The sequence below is a fragment of the Pungitius pungitius genome, chromosome 8 (assembly GCF_949316345.1).
Source record: "Pungitius pungitius chromosome 8, fPunPun2.1, whole genome shotgun sequence".
NCBI lineage: Eukaryota > Metazoa > Chordata > Actinopteri > Perciformes > Gasterosteidae > Pungitius > Pungitius pungitius.
This window is the reverse complement of record NC_084907.1, coordinates 8,868,092-8,886,119: the sequence shown is the minus strand read 5'-3', so window position 1 is coordinate 8,886,119 and position 18,028 is coordinate 8,868,092. Positions and strand designations below refer to the sequence as shown.

At 42.6% G+C, this 18,028-nt stretch overlaps 2 protein-coding genes across 5 annotated transcripts in view; one reads left to right on the top strand and one right to left on the bottom strand.

Moving 5' to 3' along the window:
- Nucleotides 1-18,028, bottom strand: part of LOC119229756 (receptor-type tyrosine-protein phosphatase gamma-like) — a 389,594-nt gene that overhangs the window by 95,123 nt on the left and 276,443 nt on the right. For all 4 annotated transcript variants that reach the window (XM_062564177.1, XM_062564176.1, XM_062564178.1 and 1 more), the window contains one exon: nt 12,345-12,440. In XM_062564177.1, the coding sequence (XP_062420161.1) occupies nt 12,345-12,440 (96 nt within the window). The remainder of the gene's footprint in view (nt 1-12,344; nt 12,441-18,028) is intronic.
- On the top strand, nt 4,418-7,978 carry LOC119230008 (uncharacterized). The gene is made up of 2 exons (XM_037490921.2): nt 4,418-6,082; nt 6,204-7,978. The coding sequence occupies exon 1, from the start codon at nt 4,890-4,892 to the stop codon at nt 5,859-5,861; it is 972 nt and encodes a 323-aa protein (XP_037346818.2). The 5' UTR covers nt 4,418-4,889; the 3' UTR covers nt 5,862-6,082; nt 6,204-7,978.

Genomic DNA, 18,028 nt, shown 5'->3' with positions numbered 1-18,028 from the left:
AACGTCATCACACGCAACCAGTGGATGAGCATCACAGCGGTGTCTAAACAGAGGTATGTCAACAGACAACGCCATGTCCGAGAAAGCAGCTTCATTAAAGACGCGGTCCCGCGCTACATGTTCTGCTACATACTCAAGTGTAACATCAACGGGGTCTGTTGCTGCAAAAGCGAGAGCGAGAGCAGAGGCAGCAAAGGCACGCATGTCCTACGCCAAAGAGGAAATGAGCCTGAAGCTAGAAAAAGTTAAGCTAGAGGCCTCAATAGAAATGCTCAATTACAAGAAAGAGACAGCTGCAGCCATAGCTGAGGCCGAAGCCCTTGAAGCTGCGGTAGAGGCAAATAGTGAAAGACAAAGTTTGATGTCAAATTTGGACTTGAATTCTTTGGAAGCTGCACAACGCACAGAACAATACGTGATTGACCAAGCTGAATCACCAAACACAGACGCTCAGCTGCTTGATGATGATGTTATAGCAAAAAGAGAGCAAAGCCCTAACTACCAAACTCCAACGTCATCTATCAAACCTGAAGCAGACTCATTCCATCCGGCTCAAGCCAATCTAGCTTCCCATCAAACACATGGTCAAAATGCAGCTTCTCAACCAACTCGCCTCACCTCACAGCAGCCTTACATCTATAAAGATGAGAAGGTCGACACGACACACAATGTTCGGTTTCATCACGATGCCACTCCTGAGCAAGGTCTTAGACGTCAAAACGACCAAGGTCATCCTGCTCCTAAATCCTACCCCACATCTTCAAACACCAATAATGAAAACTCCAACATTAGCGACTTTGTAAGATATTTTGCTCGTCGTGAGCTTGTGGCAACAGGGCTGCTTCAATTCAACGACAGACCTCAGAACTACAGAGCCTGGAAACGTTCTTTTCAGAACGCAACCAGAGGTTTCGACCTGACACCAAGCGAGGAAATGGATCTCCTATTCAAGTGGCTCGGCAAAGAGTCATCAGAACACGTCGAGCACATAAGAGCAATACACATCAACCATCCAGCAGCAGGCTTGGCTATGATATGGGACAGACTTGAACAATCATATGGTTCCGCGGAAGTAATAGAAGATGCTCTGTTCAAACGTATCGACGCCTTTGCAAAAATAACAACTCGAGGTTATTCAAAACTAACAAAGTTGAGTGATCTTTTGATGGAACCAGAGTCAGCCAAAGCTGAAGGAGACCTACCCGGCCTCTCTTTCCTCGATACAGTGAGAGGCGTCAACCCAATTGTACAGAAGCTCCCCTTTGGTCTGCAGGAAAGGTGGGCGTCAGTTGGGGCATCCTACAAGCAGAAATATCACGTGTCATATCCCCCCTTTGCCTGCTTCGTAAACTTTGTTAGCCATGAAGCTAGTGTCAAAAACGACCCAAGTTTCAACTTTGTCTCTTACTCAGACATGTCTCCCAGGACAGAGAAAACTTGGAGGCCAAACAGACAACGTGAAGTCTCTGTTCACAAAACAGAGATATTTCCAAAAGACACCTCTGGTCCTAGGGAACTCTTAACGAAATTCGCTGACTGTGTACAATCCATAAAAAACCTCACCCCATACGCAAATGCCGTGCATTCAGAGAAAAGCCCATTGAAGATTGTAAGACATTCTTAAAAGAGAATAACATCTGTTTCAAATGCTGCGCTTCATCATCTCACATTGCAAGGAACTGCACATTTAATGTTAGATGCTATGAATGTAAAAGTGAAAAACACCACACAGCGCTTCACCCTGGACCTGCACCTTGGGTTGAAGGCACAGACTCTGCTCCAGAGCATGGCGGGGAGGAAGATAGCTCTCCACAACCCCATTGTGCCACCAAATGTACAGATGTCTAAAGTATCCCTCGTGAAAGTGTATCCAACCGGCCACGCTGACAAAGCAGTGAAAATGTATGTGACGAACAGAGCAACAGATCACTAGTTCGTTCACAGTTCTTCGAAATCTTCAACGACCAAAGTCCAAGTGCTCCTTACTCATTGAAAACATGTGCTGGAGTAAAGAAAGCAACAGGAAGAAGGGCCAGTGGCTACATCGTGGAATCTTTGGATAAGACCGTCAGCATCCCACTACCCAGCCTCATAGAATGTGATGACATTCCAAACAACAGAGATGAGATTTCAACTCCTAACGCAGCTTTTCATCACGCACACCTGAAGTCCGTTGCACACCTCATCCCAGAGATCGACCCACAGGCCCAAATTATGCTTCTCTTAGGTAGGGATATTCTCAGAGTCCATAAGGTCCGCAACAGGTCAATGGCTCACACAACCTACCGTATGCTCAGAAGTTGGATCTGGGATGGGTCATCGTGGGCAATGTGTGTTTAGGTCGCGTTCACAAGCCACCAACGGTCAGCGCCTTCTACACTAACACCACGGAACAGGGACGCCCTACTCTTTTTGACCCGTGTCCTAACGTGTTCCATGTGAAGGAAAGTTATGGTGACACCCAGGCCACAAACCACCTCCAACCACATCCTGAGGAGATATCAAACTCTGACGTTGACAGCCTAGGACATAACATATTCAAGCAGACCAAAGACGACAACAACATGTCTCCATCTATCCAAGACCTCTCCTTCATGAAAATAATGAAAGAAAGACTAACAAAAGATGCAAACAACCATTGGGTAGCTCCATTACCCTTTAAATGCCCACGTCAACGGCTCCCCAATAACAGGCCACAGGCATTGAACCGTCTCAAGTCGCTCAAGCGCAACTTTGAAAAGAAACCTGAATGAGAGACCACTTTCTCAATTTCATGGACAAGATGTTCAAGAACGGTCACGCAGAGTTGGCCCCTTCTCCCAGTGAGGGTGGAGAACAGTGGTACCTGCCAATTTTTGGTGTGTACCATCCAAGAAAACCAAATCAAATCCGAGTGGTCTTCGATTCCAGCGGCCAGTACAATGGTGTGTCGCTCAATGACGTGCTGTTGACTGGCCCTGACCTGAACAACACGCTGCTCGGTGTGCTGATGCGCTTTAGAAAGGAAGCAATCGCCTTTACAACGGACATAGAACAGATGTTCTATTGTTTTTCAGTAAGGGAAGACGATAGGAACTTCTTACGTTTTCTATGGTTCCAAGATAACGACCCCTCCAAAGACATTGTGGAGTACCGAATGACAGTCCACGTCTTTGGAAATAGCCCTTCACCCGCAGTGGCGATTCATGGACTGCACCAGTCTTTTCAGGTGAGTGAGCACCACATTGACCCTGACGTCCAACGCTTCGTAATGCGTGACTTCTATGTAGACGATGGATTGAAGTCCCTACCCACTGTTGAAGCTGCAGTCAACTTGCTGAAAAAAACACAGGATATTCTCTCCAAATCAAACCTATGGCTTCACAAGATCGCAGCGAACAACAAAAAGGTCATGGAGGCCTTTCCGGTTGAAGATCGTGCAAAAGACCTTAAAGACCTGGACCTCAGCGCAGTCTTGGGATCAATAGGGACCTCCAGACCGACTGCTTCCAATTCAGCGTCTCTGATGAGATGAAACCCTACACTCGTCGGGGTGTCTTGTCCACAATCAACAGCCTCTACGATCCTTTAGGGTTTGTAGCGCCAGTCGCTATACAAGGAAAGACTATTCTGAGAGAGCTCACAACTGAGAAAAGTGACTGGGACTCTCTTTTGCCTCAAGAAATGGAGGAATTATGGACATCTTGGAGAACATCTTTGAAAGAACTGTCAGCTTTCTATTCCCAGAGCCTACACTACAACTTCACCTGCAACAGCCGTCAAAAGGGAATTGTGCGTATTTTCTGACGCATCCACGAAAGCTATCGCCGCTGTGGCATATCTAAAGGTCACTGACTCTGCTGGAAATAACCATGTTGGATTTGTAATGGGCAAAGCCAAGCTGGCCCCACGTCCTGAGCAAACAATTCCCAGACTGGAACTTTGCGCAGCAGTGCTTGGAGTGGAGTTAGCAGACCTAATCTCGGCAGAGTTAGACCTTCAGCTCGATGCTACAACCTTCCACTCAGACAGCAAGGTAGTCCTTGGCTACATTTCTAATGAAACGAGGCGCTTTTTTGTGTGTGTAAGTAACCGGGTATTACGTATCCGAAGATCTTCTCATCCAGATCAATGGCGCTATGTGTCAACAGAACAGAACCCCGCAGATCACGCTACACGTTCTGTCGTTGCAAAACGTTTGAACGACCAAAACTGGCTCAGCGGACCCAAATCTCTGTACACACCTGAGACAAGTACCTCAGAGAGCACCCATGAGCTTGTAGACCCGGATTCAGACGCAGACATTCGCCCTCTGGTATCCACTTTGAGCACTACAACAACATCCAAGCAGTTCGGTTCTCAACGATTCTCAAAGTTCCCATCCTGGAAGTCGCTAACTCGGGCTATTATTCGCCTCATACACATAGCCCGTCTTTTCAACCGGACTTTGAAGAACAGCCCTTGTAAGGGCTGGCATCACTGCAAAACAGGATACACTGTTGAGGAGTCTGATCAAGCGTCGCATCATCATTCAAGCAGTACAGGAGGAAGTCTACAGTCAAGAGATCAAATGTATCCAAAAACATGAGCAGATCCCTAAAGGTAGTCCTCTCAAAAATCTGGATCCTTTCATTGATGCACTCGGCCTTCTGAGAGTCGGAGGCCGCCTCCACAATGCAAACCTTGATCAGAGCAAAAAGACTCCAGTGATCATTCCTGGCAAACATCAGGTTGCAACCTTGCTCATCAAGCATCACCATGAACAAATTTATCACCAAGGCCGTCTGTTTACAGAGGGAGCCGTCCGTACAGCTGGCTTTTGGATAGTTGGTGGTAAAAGAAAAGTGAGCAACATCATTCACCAGTGTATAACCTGCAGAAGGCTTAGAGCCCCACTTACTATTCAAAAGATGGCCAGTCTTCAAGCGGACCGTCTCTCAACAGAACCTCCCTTTACGAATGTTGGGCTTGATGTGTTCGGCCCTTGGAGTGTCTCTTCACGTAGAACAAGAGGAGGCCACTCACACAGTAAACGATGGGCCGTAATCTTCACGTGCATGAGTGTACAAGCGGTTCATATTGAAGTCATAGAATCCCTTGACACTTCCAGTTTCACTAACGCGCTAAGGCGCTTTCTTGCTGTGCGCGGTCCTGTCAAAAACATCCGCTCAGACCGTGGCACCAACTTCGTAGGTGCCTGCCGGGAGTTGAAAATACCCTCAAACATTGACAACACAACTGTGAAGACTTACTTGTCAGGTCAAGGTTGCTCTTGGACCTTTAACCCTCGACACGCCTCACATTTTGGGGGTTCGTGGGAAAGAATGATTGGTCTTGCAAGAAGAATCCTGGACTCCATGTTCCTTCAGCTGAAGGACAAACTTACCCATGAGGTGCTGGTGACTTTCATGGCAGAAGTTACAGCCATTATAAATGGCAGACCTCTTGTTCCTGTGACAACCGACTCTGAGGATTCGATTATGTTCACTCCAGCTGCCCTTCTCACTCAAAAAGTGAATGTCTTGATTGCTCCTACCGGAGAGTTTGGAGTTTCAGACCTCTACAAGCGCCAGTGGCGGCAGGTACAGCACATGTCTAACACCTTCTGGGACAGATGGCGAAAGCAATTCCTCCCAACACTACAGGCACGCAAGAAGTGGCATTCCACTCATCCAAACATCAACCCAGGAAGTGTTGTTATCCTCAAGGATAGTCAAGTACCAAGGAATGAATGGCCTCTTGAACTGGTAACACAGACTTTCCCTAGCGAAGACGGGAAGGTACGAAAGGTCGAGATCAAGGTCACACGAACAGAAGTGACCAAACTCTTTCTTAGGCCTGTTTCAGAGATAGTGCTTCTTCTCCCCCCAGAGGCCCAGTGAAGTGAACTGTCTAGGATTTTTTGGGTGGCGTGTATTCACGCCAGACGGAGAGTGTTTTGTTACAAAAGTTAAATCTGTTATACGTTTTATTTTGAAAACCGGAAATTGTCAGGTGACAGGAACCAGGAAGTGAGTCGGCTCAGAACTGCCTTTTGAAGTAGTTGTTTTTTCTCCATCCAGTTGAGTCTGCCTGCATTCTATTCCTTTTGATAGCATCGTTGGTATGTATTGAATTGTTTTATTGCTCAGATTATATTTGTGTGATGTTTAGTTTGGATATTTTGTGCTGATGACAAGACAATACATTTCGTTTGTGTTTATTATGTCCTTTGTGTGTTTTAGTTTTACTCTATCTCTATGTCAATAAACCTGTGGACAACGAAGGACCGTCTTCAGAGTGGTGATGTGGGGAAAGAGGTCATCTAACTGCCAAGGTGTATCGGAACACATATACCGACTGCGGCATAGTGTGTGATGGGGTCAGCCCACGTAGGCGTGTATTGGCTGACACCTACAGGTGCATCAGATGAGGACTAATGAGTCCATAACATCAGGTTTGATAAACTAGGAAATCCCAGGACTTGTTTGAGTTTCACGTTGCCGTCCCTGGTTGGAGTAGGACACAGGCCGGGGGGCGCACGCTATTTGAGGATGCCAAACATTTACATTGGGCATTAGGAGGTAAGTGGTTATGTTTGTTTGGTTTTCACTATTTCTGATTAGCCCTGTGACTACGGTATGTCGTGCATGTTACGCTCTGTGTTTTGTTATTAGCCGGCATACAGCTCACTAGTGTGTGTTTAACTCCTCGTAGCCCTTGGCTCGTCGGACTGTGGCGGTGCGAGACACGTAGACTTACATGTAAAGTATTTTCTATTGCAATTAACAAAGGATGACCAGGTGCGCAATACGGCATGATTTCAAGCACATTCGCCTAGGCAAAGCGACTGTGACGTGGGCCATATTATTAGTTAGCCATATTACTATACGTGTAATCATACTGCTCTATTTTAATTAGTTAATTTTTATTCTAGTTATCATTCTCAATGTTGTCTTTTTGTGAGTAGTAGAGGAATGATGTATCGGGAAAATGTGCAATATCTGCTAATGTGAACAATTTCTGTTGTAGATCTACAAACGATCATCATTCGTAGCCGGACCACTGTTTTCCTCAGTTTATTTCTTTTTTTTTTCTTTCTTTGGTTTGTATACTAAGGCAGCTAAAGCCACGTGTCTTGTGCTGTTTGTTGATGTCTGTTCTCCTTTGTGGGCTCCTTATTGGGCCTAACCCAGGTATAGCTCTACTGTGAGGGTATAGCTGGCATTATTCTGCCCTTAAAAGCTTGCAGTGTAAACACTCTTAATGGTTGAGTTTCGATACAATTTGTTGTGTGATCTTGCTTGATGTCAACGTGTGATTTAACTTAGGCGTTTTAAAGTTTGCAGTGGTTCACTAGCGTGTGCATGAGTATATTAGTAATCACGCATAGCTGATTTGTCCGTTGAAAATTTAGCAGTACGACTAATTACTTGGGTTGGTCCTCTGGGCCTATGTTATGTGTTTTGTTTCCTGGTCCTTTTGTCATGATGTACAGTATATTGATTAATCTATCTTTGTTACCCCAGCCAAGTACAAGCAAAGAGACCAAATAACTATTGACTGTCTGTAACTGCCTCTGGTTTTATCCATTTATTTGGGTAACCTGCAATACAGAAATACATGGTAGCTATAGAAGCTTGCACTTTTTCACAAATCAAAATCAGAAACGAATCTTTCTATCACCAGTTCATGTTTGACTGACAGTTTGTGCTATATTGTTGAAACTTGGTGGAGGAGTGATCAGCCGAGGAAGAACGCATTATATCTTTAGAGAGATTTTCCTTGGTAGAGCTCAACGGTCTAGTTTCTTTGTGTATTAGAGCGATAATCATGTTGCCATTCTGTGCAATATTGTCATCAATTACTTTCCCAGTTGAAAAATGTAAAATCAAACTATATTAAATATTTCAAATAATTGCAAAGATAAGGCTGTGTGAACTTCGATTGTGCCAGAATCTCGCTCAATGGTCGTGTTTAACGGCTAATGTTTTTCTACATCTATATATTGCCTTTTTGACTTTATAAATACTATTTCCATACACAAATAACCATATATATATATATATATATATATATATATTAGGGCCGGGGACTCGATTAGAAATATTAATCTAATTAATTAGAGGCTTTGTAATTAATTAATTGCATAAATATTTGACCTGAGAACAGGTGAGAAGTCATTTCTTTCACATGGATTTTTATGGATTTTTATTTTTGTTCAACCAATTCCAGCAGACAAGTGTAGCAATAGCATATTTAGAAATATAGTACTTTCAGAAATTCAGGTAGCCTATAGGTAAGTAGACCTTCTGTAAACTATGTTTTTTTAAGTAGACCAATACTTTCAAGTACATTCAGAACATTGGTTATTTTTTCAGACGTGGTTAGTTACCCTGGTCCTTAAAGCGTCTTCGTTCATGTTCGCTGTGGTTTGTTGTTGTCTGAAGTCATGAATGCTAGTCGGTGCTCCAGTATAATCGGTCCGCTGAAACTCATCCAGTGAGAAACGTCCCGCGGTGCAAAAAATAAGTGTAAAAAATGTTAAATGTGTTATTTTGTGTTAATCTTAATTCACATTGTAATTGATTAATCTTAATTAACGCGCTAAAGTCCCGGCCCTAATATATATATATATATATATATAAAAATACTTAAACGTGTTGTGAAGTCACCAAATTTCACACATTTGTTTGGTTGGTTGGATACTTGTTCTTCTCTTGGACACGTCACTTATAAAAACAGAGCACACCAACCAAACACATTTGTTTGGTGACTTCACAACACGTTTAAGTATTTATATATAATATACACTCACCGGCCACTTTATTAGGTACACCAGTCCAACTGCTCGTTAACACTTAATTTCTAAGCAGCCAATCACATGGCGGCAACTCAGTGCATTTAGGCATGTAGACATTGTCAAGACAATCTCCTGCAGTTCAAACCGGGCATCAGTATGGGGAAGAAAGGTGATTTGAGTGACTTTGAACGTGGCATGATTGTTGGTGCCAGAAGGGCTGGTCTGAGTATTCCAGAAACTGCTAATCTACTGGGATTTTCACGCACAACCATCTCTAGGGTTTACAGAGAATGGTCCGAAAAAGAAAAAACATCCAGTGAGCGGCAGTTCTGTGGGCGGAAATGCCTTGTTGATGCCAGAGGTCAGAGGAGAATGGCCAGACTGGTTCGAGCTGATAGAAGGGCAACAGTGACTCAAATAACCACCCGTTACAACCAAGGTGGGCATAAGAGCATCTCTGAACGCACAGTACGTCGAACTTTGAGGCAGATGGGCTACAGCAGCAGAAGACCACACCGGGTGCCACTCCTTTCAGCTAAGAACAGGAAACTGAGGCTACAATTTGCACAAGCTCATCGAAATTGGACAATAGAAGATTGGAAAAACGTTGCCTGGTCTGATGAGTCTCGATTTCTGCTGCGACATTCGGATGGTAGGGTCAGAATTTGGCGTCTACAACATGAAAGCATGGATCCATCCTGCCTTGTATCAACGGTTCAGGCTGGTGGTGGTGGTGTCATGGTGTGGGGAATATTTTCTTGGCACTCTTTGGGCCCCTTGGTACCAATTGAGCATCGTTGCAACGCCACAGCCTACCTGAGTATTGTTGCTGACCATGTCCATCCCTTTATGACCACAATGTACCCAACTTCTGATGGCTACTTTCAGCAGGATAATGCGGCATGTCATAAAGCTGGAATCATCTCAGACTGGTTTCTTGAACATGACAATGAGTTCGCTGTACTCAAATGGCCTCCACAATCACCAGATCTCAATCCAATAGAGCATCTTTGGGATGTGGTGGAACGGGAGATTCGCATCATGGATGTGCAGCCGACAAATCTGCGGCAACTGTGTGATGCCATCATGTCAATATGGACCAAACTCCCTGAGGAATGCTTCCAGCACCTTGTTGAATCTATGCCACGAAGAATTGAGGCAGTTCTGAAGGCAAAAGGGGGTCCAACCCGTTACTAGCATGGGGTACCTAATAAAGTGGCCGGTGAGTGTATATATATATATATATATATATATATATATATACAGTATATTGATGAGGCAGAGAGGTATCAGATCTGAGATAACATATTCCTGCTCATGCCACCCTGTCTGCTTCCCGTGCTTCAGTTGTGTCCGACAAGCCTGGTCACAATATTCCAAAAGGGTTCTTGATAGGATTCCCCGAGCCAGGCACACTTGACTGCAATCTGTGCTGTTCTACATGGCTCATAAAATTCACAGAAGGTGCACCGGCATGACTATTGCCTATTTGAAAAATGTGGGGATGGCTAATGTCAAGAAATGCAGTGCCATTTGGGAGTTTTCTGAAAAACAAAGTCCATCTACTTCAATTGTTTACTTTCATTCAACCATTTTAACGAAAAATGAAGAAAATAAATTGAACCTCTAACCTGTATCTCCATAGAGTGATGTGTGGGAGGCTACTGTAGTACAGTAGAACCTGGCAGAGGACACATTCAAGCTGTTCAGCCCAGAAGGAGAGCTTCTCCCTCAAAAGGACTCATCAGCGTTAACATAAGCAGGCCCAGAAGACACACGCATACAAACAACTATATAACTGTGAAGTAGATCTTTTACTCACATCGCAAAAGCTGATTTTGTTTTAAAAACTAGGCAAAGAGATTAGATGAACTGGGGCATTGGTGACGCGTCACAGGAGCCAGCAAATGCAGCGACGGGATGGTGACACCCTGAATCAAGTCTAAATGTAGCCATATTGTTAATTTCCCATATTGTCAATTTCTGTGATGAAATAAGATTCTTTAAATACGACTAGTTTCCCCACTTGAAAGGGGAAATGATGAATATCCCTGCAGGAATGAACTGGATTCCACTAAAGACAAACCTTTTACTTCTGTAGGTTTCACGTGTATTGCCTTCACATTTAGCGCTCAGCGCTATTTAAGTGCTCAGCTTTCGGCTGTGTAGTCCCGGGTGAAAAACCTTTTAGATGCACAAAACAAAGAGAACCCATATTCAATATTTAAATCAAATGTGCACAGGCAAAGCCCCCGTGGTAGTCCGTGCAACGATGCCACTCCATTCATACAAATACATATTGCAAAGCACACCCAAGTGATTTCCGCCGCCATAATTTCAAGTTGTATTCTGTGCAATATTAATAGTTTCTCAAGTACACTGTGTGTCAGAATACTTAACAAACAAGCTACTTCATCAACATTCACTGTGCTTCCATCATCATACAAGTTAAACCATCACAGTTGAAAGTAACCCAGTGAGCACTAGACGTGATTTCAAATCTGGTTGACATAAGGTTCTGAACTTAAAACCTCAAAAAATGATAATTTAAATAGTTCCCAAAGTCTATGTGTCAGGAACTTTGCTTGTTTGAAACCTAAAAACGTAAAAACACCCACCCCCTAAAACATCCAGAATACATATCATTATAACATACAAAAATAAATATCAGTCTCTTCAGCCGATAGCCAGGTAGCAGAAGAGAGTGAAGAAACAAAGACAGCAAGAGAGAGTGAAGTGAGAGGGGAAAATATTAACAGAGGTTAATGGTCCAAGTAAGAGCCCACTTAGGTAATCCATGGTCTCAAATTAACTTTTTATTCCTGCCGATTGAGAGTGTTAGAGCTGACAATGATCCAAGTCCCCCCACAGCTCCACTTATCAGACCTGAGACCACTTCTGCTGCCAGGAGTCTGATGTGGATCTACAGGCCTTACAGCCATCACACGCCACGACAAAACGGGAAGAGAGAAGACGAGACCTGCACTTCTTGCATTTGAGAATATACAACAACAGACAACTTCAACTTTACCCAACTACGAATAACAAGAACTTAAACTACAGCACAAAATCATAATAATTCATTGAGTACTCATGTATTCATTTTCTTTATTTAGCTGATAAGAATGGTTTATGTTAGCAACTCACCTTTGGGTAGTTCTTAAAGATGCACAGTACACTTAAATAGCACCCCTTAGACAAATGGATTGAGGAATTAGGATTCATCGATTTGTGCTCCGTGAAACCGGGAGGATGTTTGAACTAATTGCAACCTAATATCTTAGCAACAGCTCATTGTTAATGTAGAATAGATTATTATGTCATCCCTTGTTGTGAGCTGAACCTCCACAGACTTTACACAGTTAGCTCACGTGCATCTGATAAAACTTTTAGCTAAATTGGGTTGGGATCCTAATCTTGTGTCCACATGGTGAGATTTTAAAATAAGCAAAAAAGTTAGAACTGTAAATGCTCACTCCCTGTCTTTTGTTTAGTCACAGATAAACCAGCACAATGACAACAGATAATGAGGAAAGTTTTGTTTCAGGGTTGATCTCTCAAACAACGGAGAATAGGCTCCTACCTGAAAAAACACGGCCATGGCTGCGATGATCCTCCTCTCCCTCAGAGCTGCACTGAGGCTGTCGAAGTCATCTGAATTGTACATGTAGATTTGCATCTGTGAAATACAGAGACACGTCGGTTAGGTCGAGGAACGCACCATTACACTCTATAGAGACACTACAACAAATTGTTCTCACTATTTATATCTTCCTCACAAATGAATGCTGTTGAAATATGTATATGTAGCCAAACATGTGTAGAGTAATGTGGGGTTAAGGTGTTTCGCCCATAACCTATATCAAGAAACACACCAATCACATGTTTAAAACTGTGTCCAGTAATCCGGGAAGTAATTTCCCGTGTAGCCCCCTCTCACCAGGAGCCAACACTAAACCTTGGGATGGAATTTTTCACAGTGAAAACTCTTTCCCTATTTCCATAAACTGAAACAACTCATTAATATCATCAAATGTATTGAGATTACATACACAGAGGCATTGTACTGCTTGCGTTGAACAGGTCCAGGACTGAAGTCGATAATACTGTGAAATGAAATCGTGACAGCTGATGTGTTATCACTCAGTGAAAAACAATGAGAACAAACGTGCTCACATCAATTCTCAGAAAACTGATCAGTCAGGCACCACTCATTGTCATGGTGATTTTATAGCCATTCGTTTCCATTGATGCCCACAGGAGATGTTGAAATGAAAAACACACGTGTGTCTGCATTTGCTTGAAACTGTGTTCATATGCACATGTGTTAACATAATTTGCAGTTTCTAGAAGCACGGCCTCCTTGCATGCCAACAGCAATTCTGTGCTCTTTTTCTCGACAAGATCAACACAGCCAATTTCCCGTATCCAGAATTTCCTCCAGCTTACTAATCCCCACATAAAGAGTCCTGTGCATCTTTTTCATCTACTTTCAGAGTAAACAGTTGTCAGGCAGCCCGATACAAAGTGTGTTTGGGGAATTTATTGCAGAGGCAGCTCGACTGGAACAACACATTCTCCCAAACGTGGAGAATTAATTAAAGTCAACAGGCGATCACGCTTGTTATGTAGCACTGAGAAAAATTAGAATCAGTTCAAACACTGCTGTGTTTGCCCTCATGATGGCTGCGTGAAATGGGCCAGTGATGACATGAAGTGGACAAAGGTCAGCATTTTACATTCGGCCATCTGCGTTGGTTAAAGCGACATGGAGTTATACTGTGTATAGTGTGCACCAAGTACCCTAAAACAGTTTTTGCTGATTAGAAATTAAAAGAAAAACCATGGCTGATAAGAAACCAATTAGTTTTTGTCATTCCATCAAAACACCTCATCCCACGGAGATGACACTGCAACAACTACAACCTTGAAGACATGAAGAGATCACCTGAAAAATCTGATTTTTCTTTCTCATGTATCATTTTACTGTTACAGTACTGAAACATTCCAATTATATACTCCAACACTTCCACGTTCAAGTTCAAGCTCCAGCTCCCAAAAGGCTCAATACTATCCCACAATACAACTAGATGTTATTTTCTGTTACAAGTCATTCCAACACCCACAAGTTCTACTGTGGGATCAATTTCCCAGAATACATTAATGTTAGTAGTCATTTTAAATCATTATGTTGTTTACCACATAAGTAAATATTTAAACATTAAAAAATAATTGAAGGATTAATATTTGAATGATTATTAATTTAACTTATTGTACATACTTACGTTGTTCATTGTGTGCACATGAAATCTATAACTCAGTACGTCCTGACAGAGGAATCCTCCTTGATCCTAATCCATCATCCGTCCTTATAGGAACTGTCCTGTTGAACTGCAGCCACTTCTATACTGCCGTGAAGCATTAAACACACTTGAATGGGTTTGCTAGACCAGCTCATGGCTCCCTTGACTTCAATCGAGAATCTGCATCTGCACATGTGTCAAACTCCTTGAGATTTGGCCCCCCGTCAGCCCCGAACAGATCGTCAGTGGCCCGCGTTCGGTTGAACTGGGCAGTATACGGCCCAAACCTGAAATGAGTTTGACACCTCTGGCCTAATACTTTGAATATACTCATTTAAGTAAAACAATTATTTGGAAATCAAGACTACAAGCCATTTAGAACGTCAAGCAATCTAAGACAAACTGTTGATCCTTGGTTGTTGAGCTGAGCTGCAGGCCTAGCCCCTCTCTGGCTGAGAGGCGGGCTTAGGTGTGTCTTCCAGGCTGGAGGCGGGAAATGGAATGTAGCAGGTGGAGATTATCTGGAAATCAGAGTGAGTTGGAGGCACTCACACACAGGACGGTGAAGAGCAAGCAGGGTGAAAAGCGACATAGAAGAGCTTGGAGAGAAGAGACTGCAGAAAGAAAGCTTGCAAAGACTGGAGAAGGAGCCGGTGAGCTTTTGAGTGATAGAAATTATGATTATCAATTATCGGCATCAAATGCAAGAGAAAATGCTATATATTTAATGAAATGTGTGGTTTAAGAGTATTCAAGCTAAAAGTGATTGGATGAATTGATTTGTGTGTATTCACAGAGTTAAAAGCTGCAAATCTTTGTAAGGTTAAAATCATCATTTAAATAGTGTTAAATGTATTTATGTTGGTTTGGGATACTTCTATTTGTGTTTGTATTTCAAGATTTTTCACCTGGTTTGACCTGGACAATTTTAAGAATAAAAAGCAAAAAAGGTCAGATTATTGGTCATTTGAGTGGAATCCAGTGTACACTCCTTAGCAAGCTGCCCTTTCAAGTGGGGAGCTGCAGTTTTGAACCTCACATAAGTGAGACACTTGACAATGGTGGATGCAGAAAGACACAAGCATCATCATCATTTTTGTCATGCACTAACTTATCTATTTTCTTTCTACATCAAGCTTTCCCCCTTCTGCTTTCTCTCTGTAAAGAGACAGTGGCTTAGACATATTACCCATGAAGCAGTCATCACCTTGTGTCCTGCCCTGAGCTTCCACCCTGCCAACACAACCTATTGTGTATGTGTCACTGCTCATTTAGCACTTGGCCCGCTGCACCACTTTCTCCATATTTATAAGATAGGGAGGCATGTAGCATGCAAACACAACTACAGGAGAGTCCGCCAAGACCTGAGGCGGAGGATCCAGGCTGCCAACAACAATATCATCATACTGCTGCTGATTGGTCTAAAGCTGGTTGACGATGGCTACAGGGCGTCTGTAGATGACTAGTTAAATTAGTAAATTATGTCTGGTTAAATTAGTAAATAATGGCTAGTTAAAATAGTAAATCATGCATGGTTAAATTAGAAATACAGAGGCTCATTCGAACCAAATATGAATAAATAAACGTCTTAGCACGTTTGAACAAATAGTCACAAAGATAGGGTCTCTGTGGAGGTAATTATTTGCTGAGAGACCATTTAATTTTAATGGTTTGAACCCTTCAGTTCAGATGAAGTCTTAATGCGATAGCAAACAAAGAGCTTCTTTCTGGCCTTTCCTGTGCCTGCTCAGAACCAACTGGATGGAAAAACATTTTCATTGGGGAACAACAGCTAGTCTTTGGGTTGAATAGGAGAGCCAGCTACACCATATCACACAGAAACCCTTGTGGATCTCACCGAAAAGCTGGTGACCAAGCACTGAAATTTGATGAACTGGATTATAAAATAGTTCTTATTCATGGCACGCCATTTCATTTTCCTTTTCTTTGTTCCTTAGATGTGATGTTCAAGGTCCCGTGTAGAATAATTAAACAACTGACCCTAACTGAATCCCAACTGTTCAAATTAGCGATTGGGTCCAAATTATAATTATAATAACGACCATGATTTGTGATAATGGGTGTAGCTCCGAGCAAAGCGTGCCCAAGACACAAAGCTACGAGGATTGTCAAATGGAAAATTTAAATGAAAAATCGCTTCTGTCTGCTCTTATCATTCAACTTTTGAAAAAATTCTGAGAGAGGTACACAGTATATGTATGTGATTTCAGAATAGTAAACTGGTCCACCAGTGAAAACAAAAAGAAAAGAAGCTAAGGCTCTGGATCACAGTGTAAAGGTGAACCATCGCCTGATGATCAAACACTTTAAATCCATGTAGGCCCTTATTCTCTGTTACAATATTAAAGTTGCGGCCACGTTTTTATACATCTTAATAGTGAATGCTGCTATTTATATAGTATAGTCGTCCAGACACTCAAAGTGTCGCTTTAACACTCTGGTCAAGGAATTCAAGCAGAAGAGCATGCCTAGAGGTAGAAATGATTAGTTATTACATTATCATACATCATATTTGATTAATAAGTGGAGTATGAATTAATTAATTAGTTATAGTCATTTAAGTCATTCAATTACTGTACACATTACATCCTGCAGCAATGTAGCGTTAAAACCTGGGGGAAGGATGCACATTCCTTCCTTGATGGATTTCTCCCCCCCAAACACACACCACAATGCTGACCTCTTTGCCTTCCTATCAAGTCCCATTTGGTCAAATTCTTACAAATGAAACACAACCAAAAAGTTTACAGTTGTAAAGTTCTAAAAATGCTCCTGCTTTATGCTCCTGTTTGTCTTTGGCATGTCTTTAGAGTATCCTAGCATATAAATAATCCATACTGCCATCATAATAATTAGTCTGACATTTTCCCTAATTCTCTCACATCAAAAATATTCCTATGATGTACCAGGATATCTATGAAGGATATTGAAAATGACCAACAACAGGAGTCTAGAAAAGCTATCATTTGTAGCAATTGTTAGCGGGAAAAGACGGGAAATAGGTAGTTAAATGACGCACTGGGAGGAGCAAGGAGTCAGAGATGAAGGAGGACTTCCTCTATCTCAGCGATCAGCCTCAGGGGGGCCTGTAACAGCATTTCTTCCTTCCTGAGAGGGAGAGACACTGCCTGGGGGCAAGCCATCTCAATACCAAACAACTTGATTCATTTTCCGCTCAGAAAAACACTGGAGAGGGAAGCTCAGTCCACTTTCCTCCTTTAACATCTTCAGGTCAAAAGGCATCATTACCCAGTCAGTCATGGCCTGGACTGAGCTGTAACCTGTAATCATGGCCGATGGATGGCAGATGACTGGGTCAAGGTCTTGTTTCCAAATACCTCCTCTGTGCTTTGTCCACCCAGTGGGACATTTCTTCAAAAACATCCCTTGGGGGGTCAGACATTCAAATGCACCTCAAAAGCCTGAATGAAACAAAACAGTTAAAAGGAAGGGATCCAGCCAGCTCATTACAAATAACCTTCCTGTGTGTGACTACGCACTCCGGTCACTGAATGCATCTAAAGGAGAGGAACAACAGTGAGAACACAGTGGATGTTTTGTCACGTTTAGATTTATCATTATTGATGTATGCCCAATACCTCATCCTGTATTGTGGAAATTATGTGTGATTATAATGTGCCATTACTGATTAACAGTAACTGTTCTGTCTTGGAATAATTTGCGTTAATATTTAAAAGTTTACAAGAATATCACAGCTAACCTGAATAATGGATTTCATCTTGTTAACCAAGCTGCCTTTACTCCAGCAACAGTTGGTAACTGCTAAGTGCTAACAGTAACTGGCCACAGTAGCAGATTTTGTAGGTCCTCCGCCACCATGTTTTTTCAAAAAGTCCATTCGAAAAGAGGTCATGGAACTGGCAGCAAAATGGGATAAGATGACGCAGTATGTGTGTGTGAGGGAATGTGTGCATGAGACCAC

Excerpts from the sequence above, each read along its gene's own strand:
- LOC119230008 (XM_037490921.2), top strand. The coding sequence starts at position 4,890 with ATGGCCAGTCTTCAAGCGGACCGTCTCTCAACAGAACCTCCCTTTACG.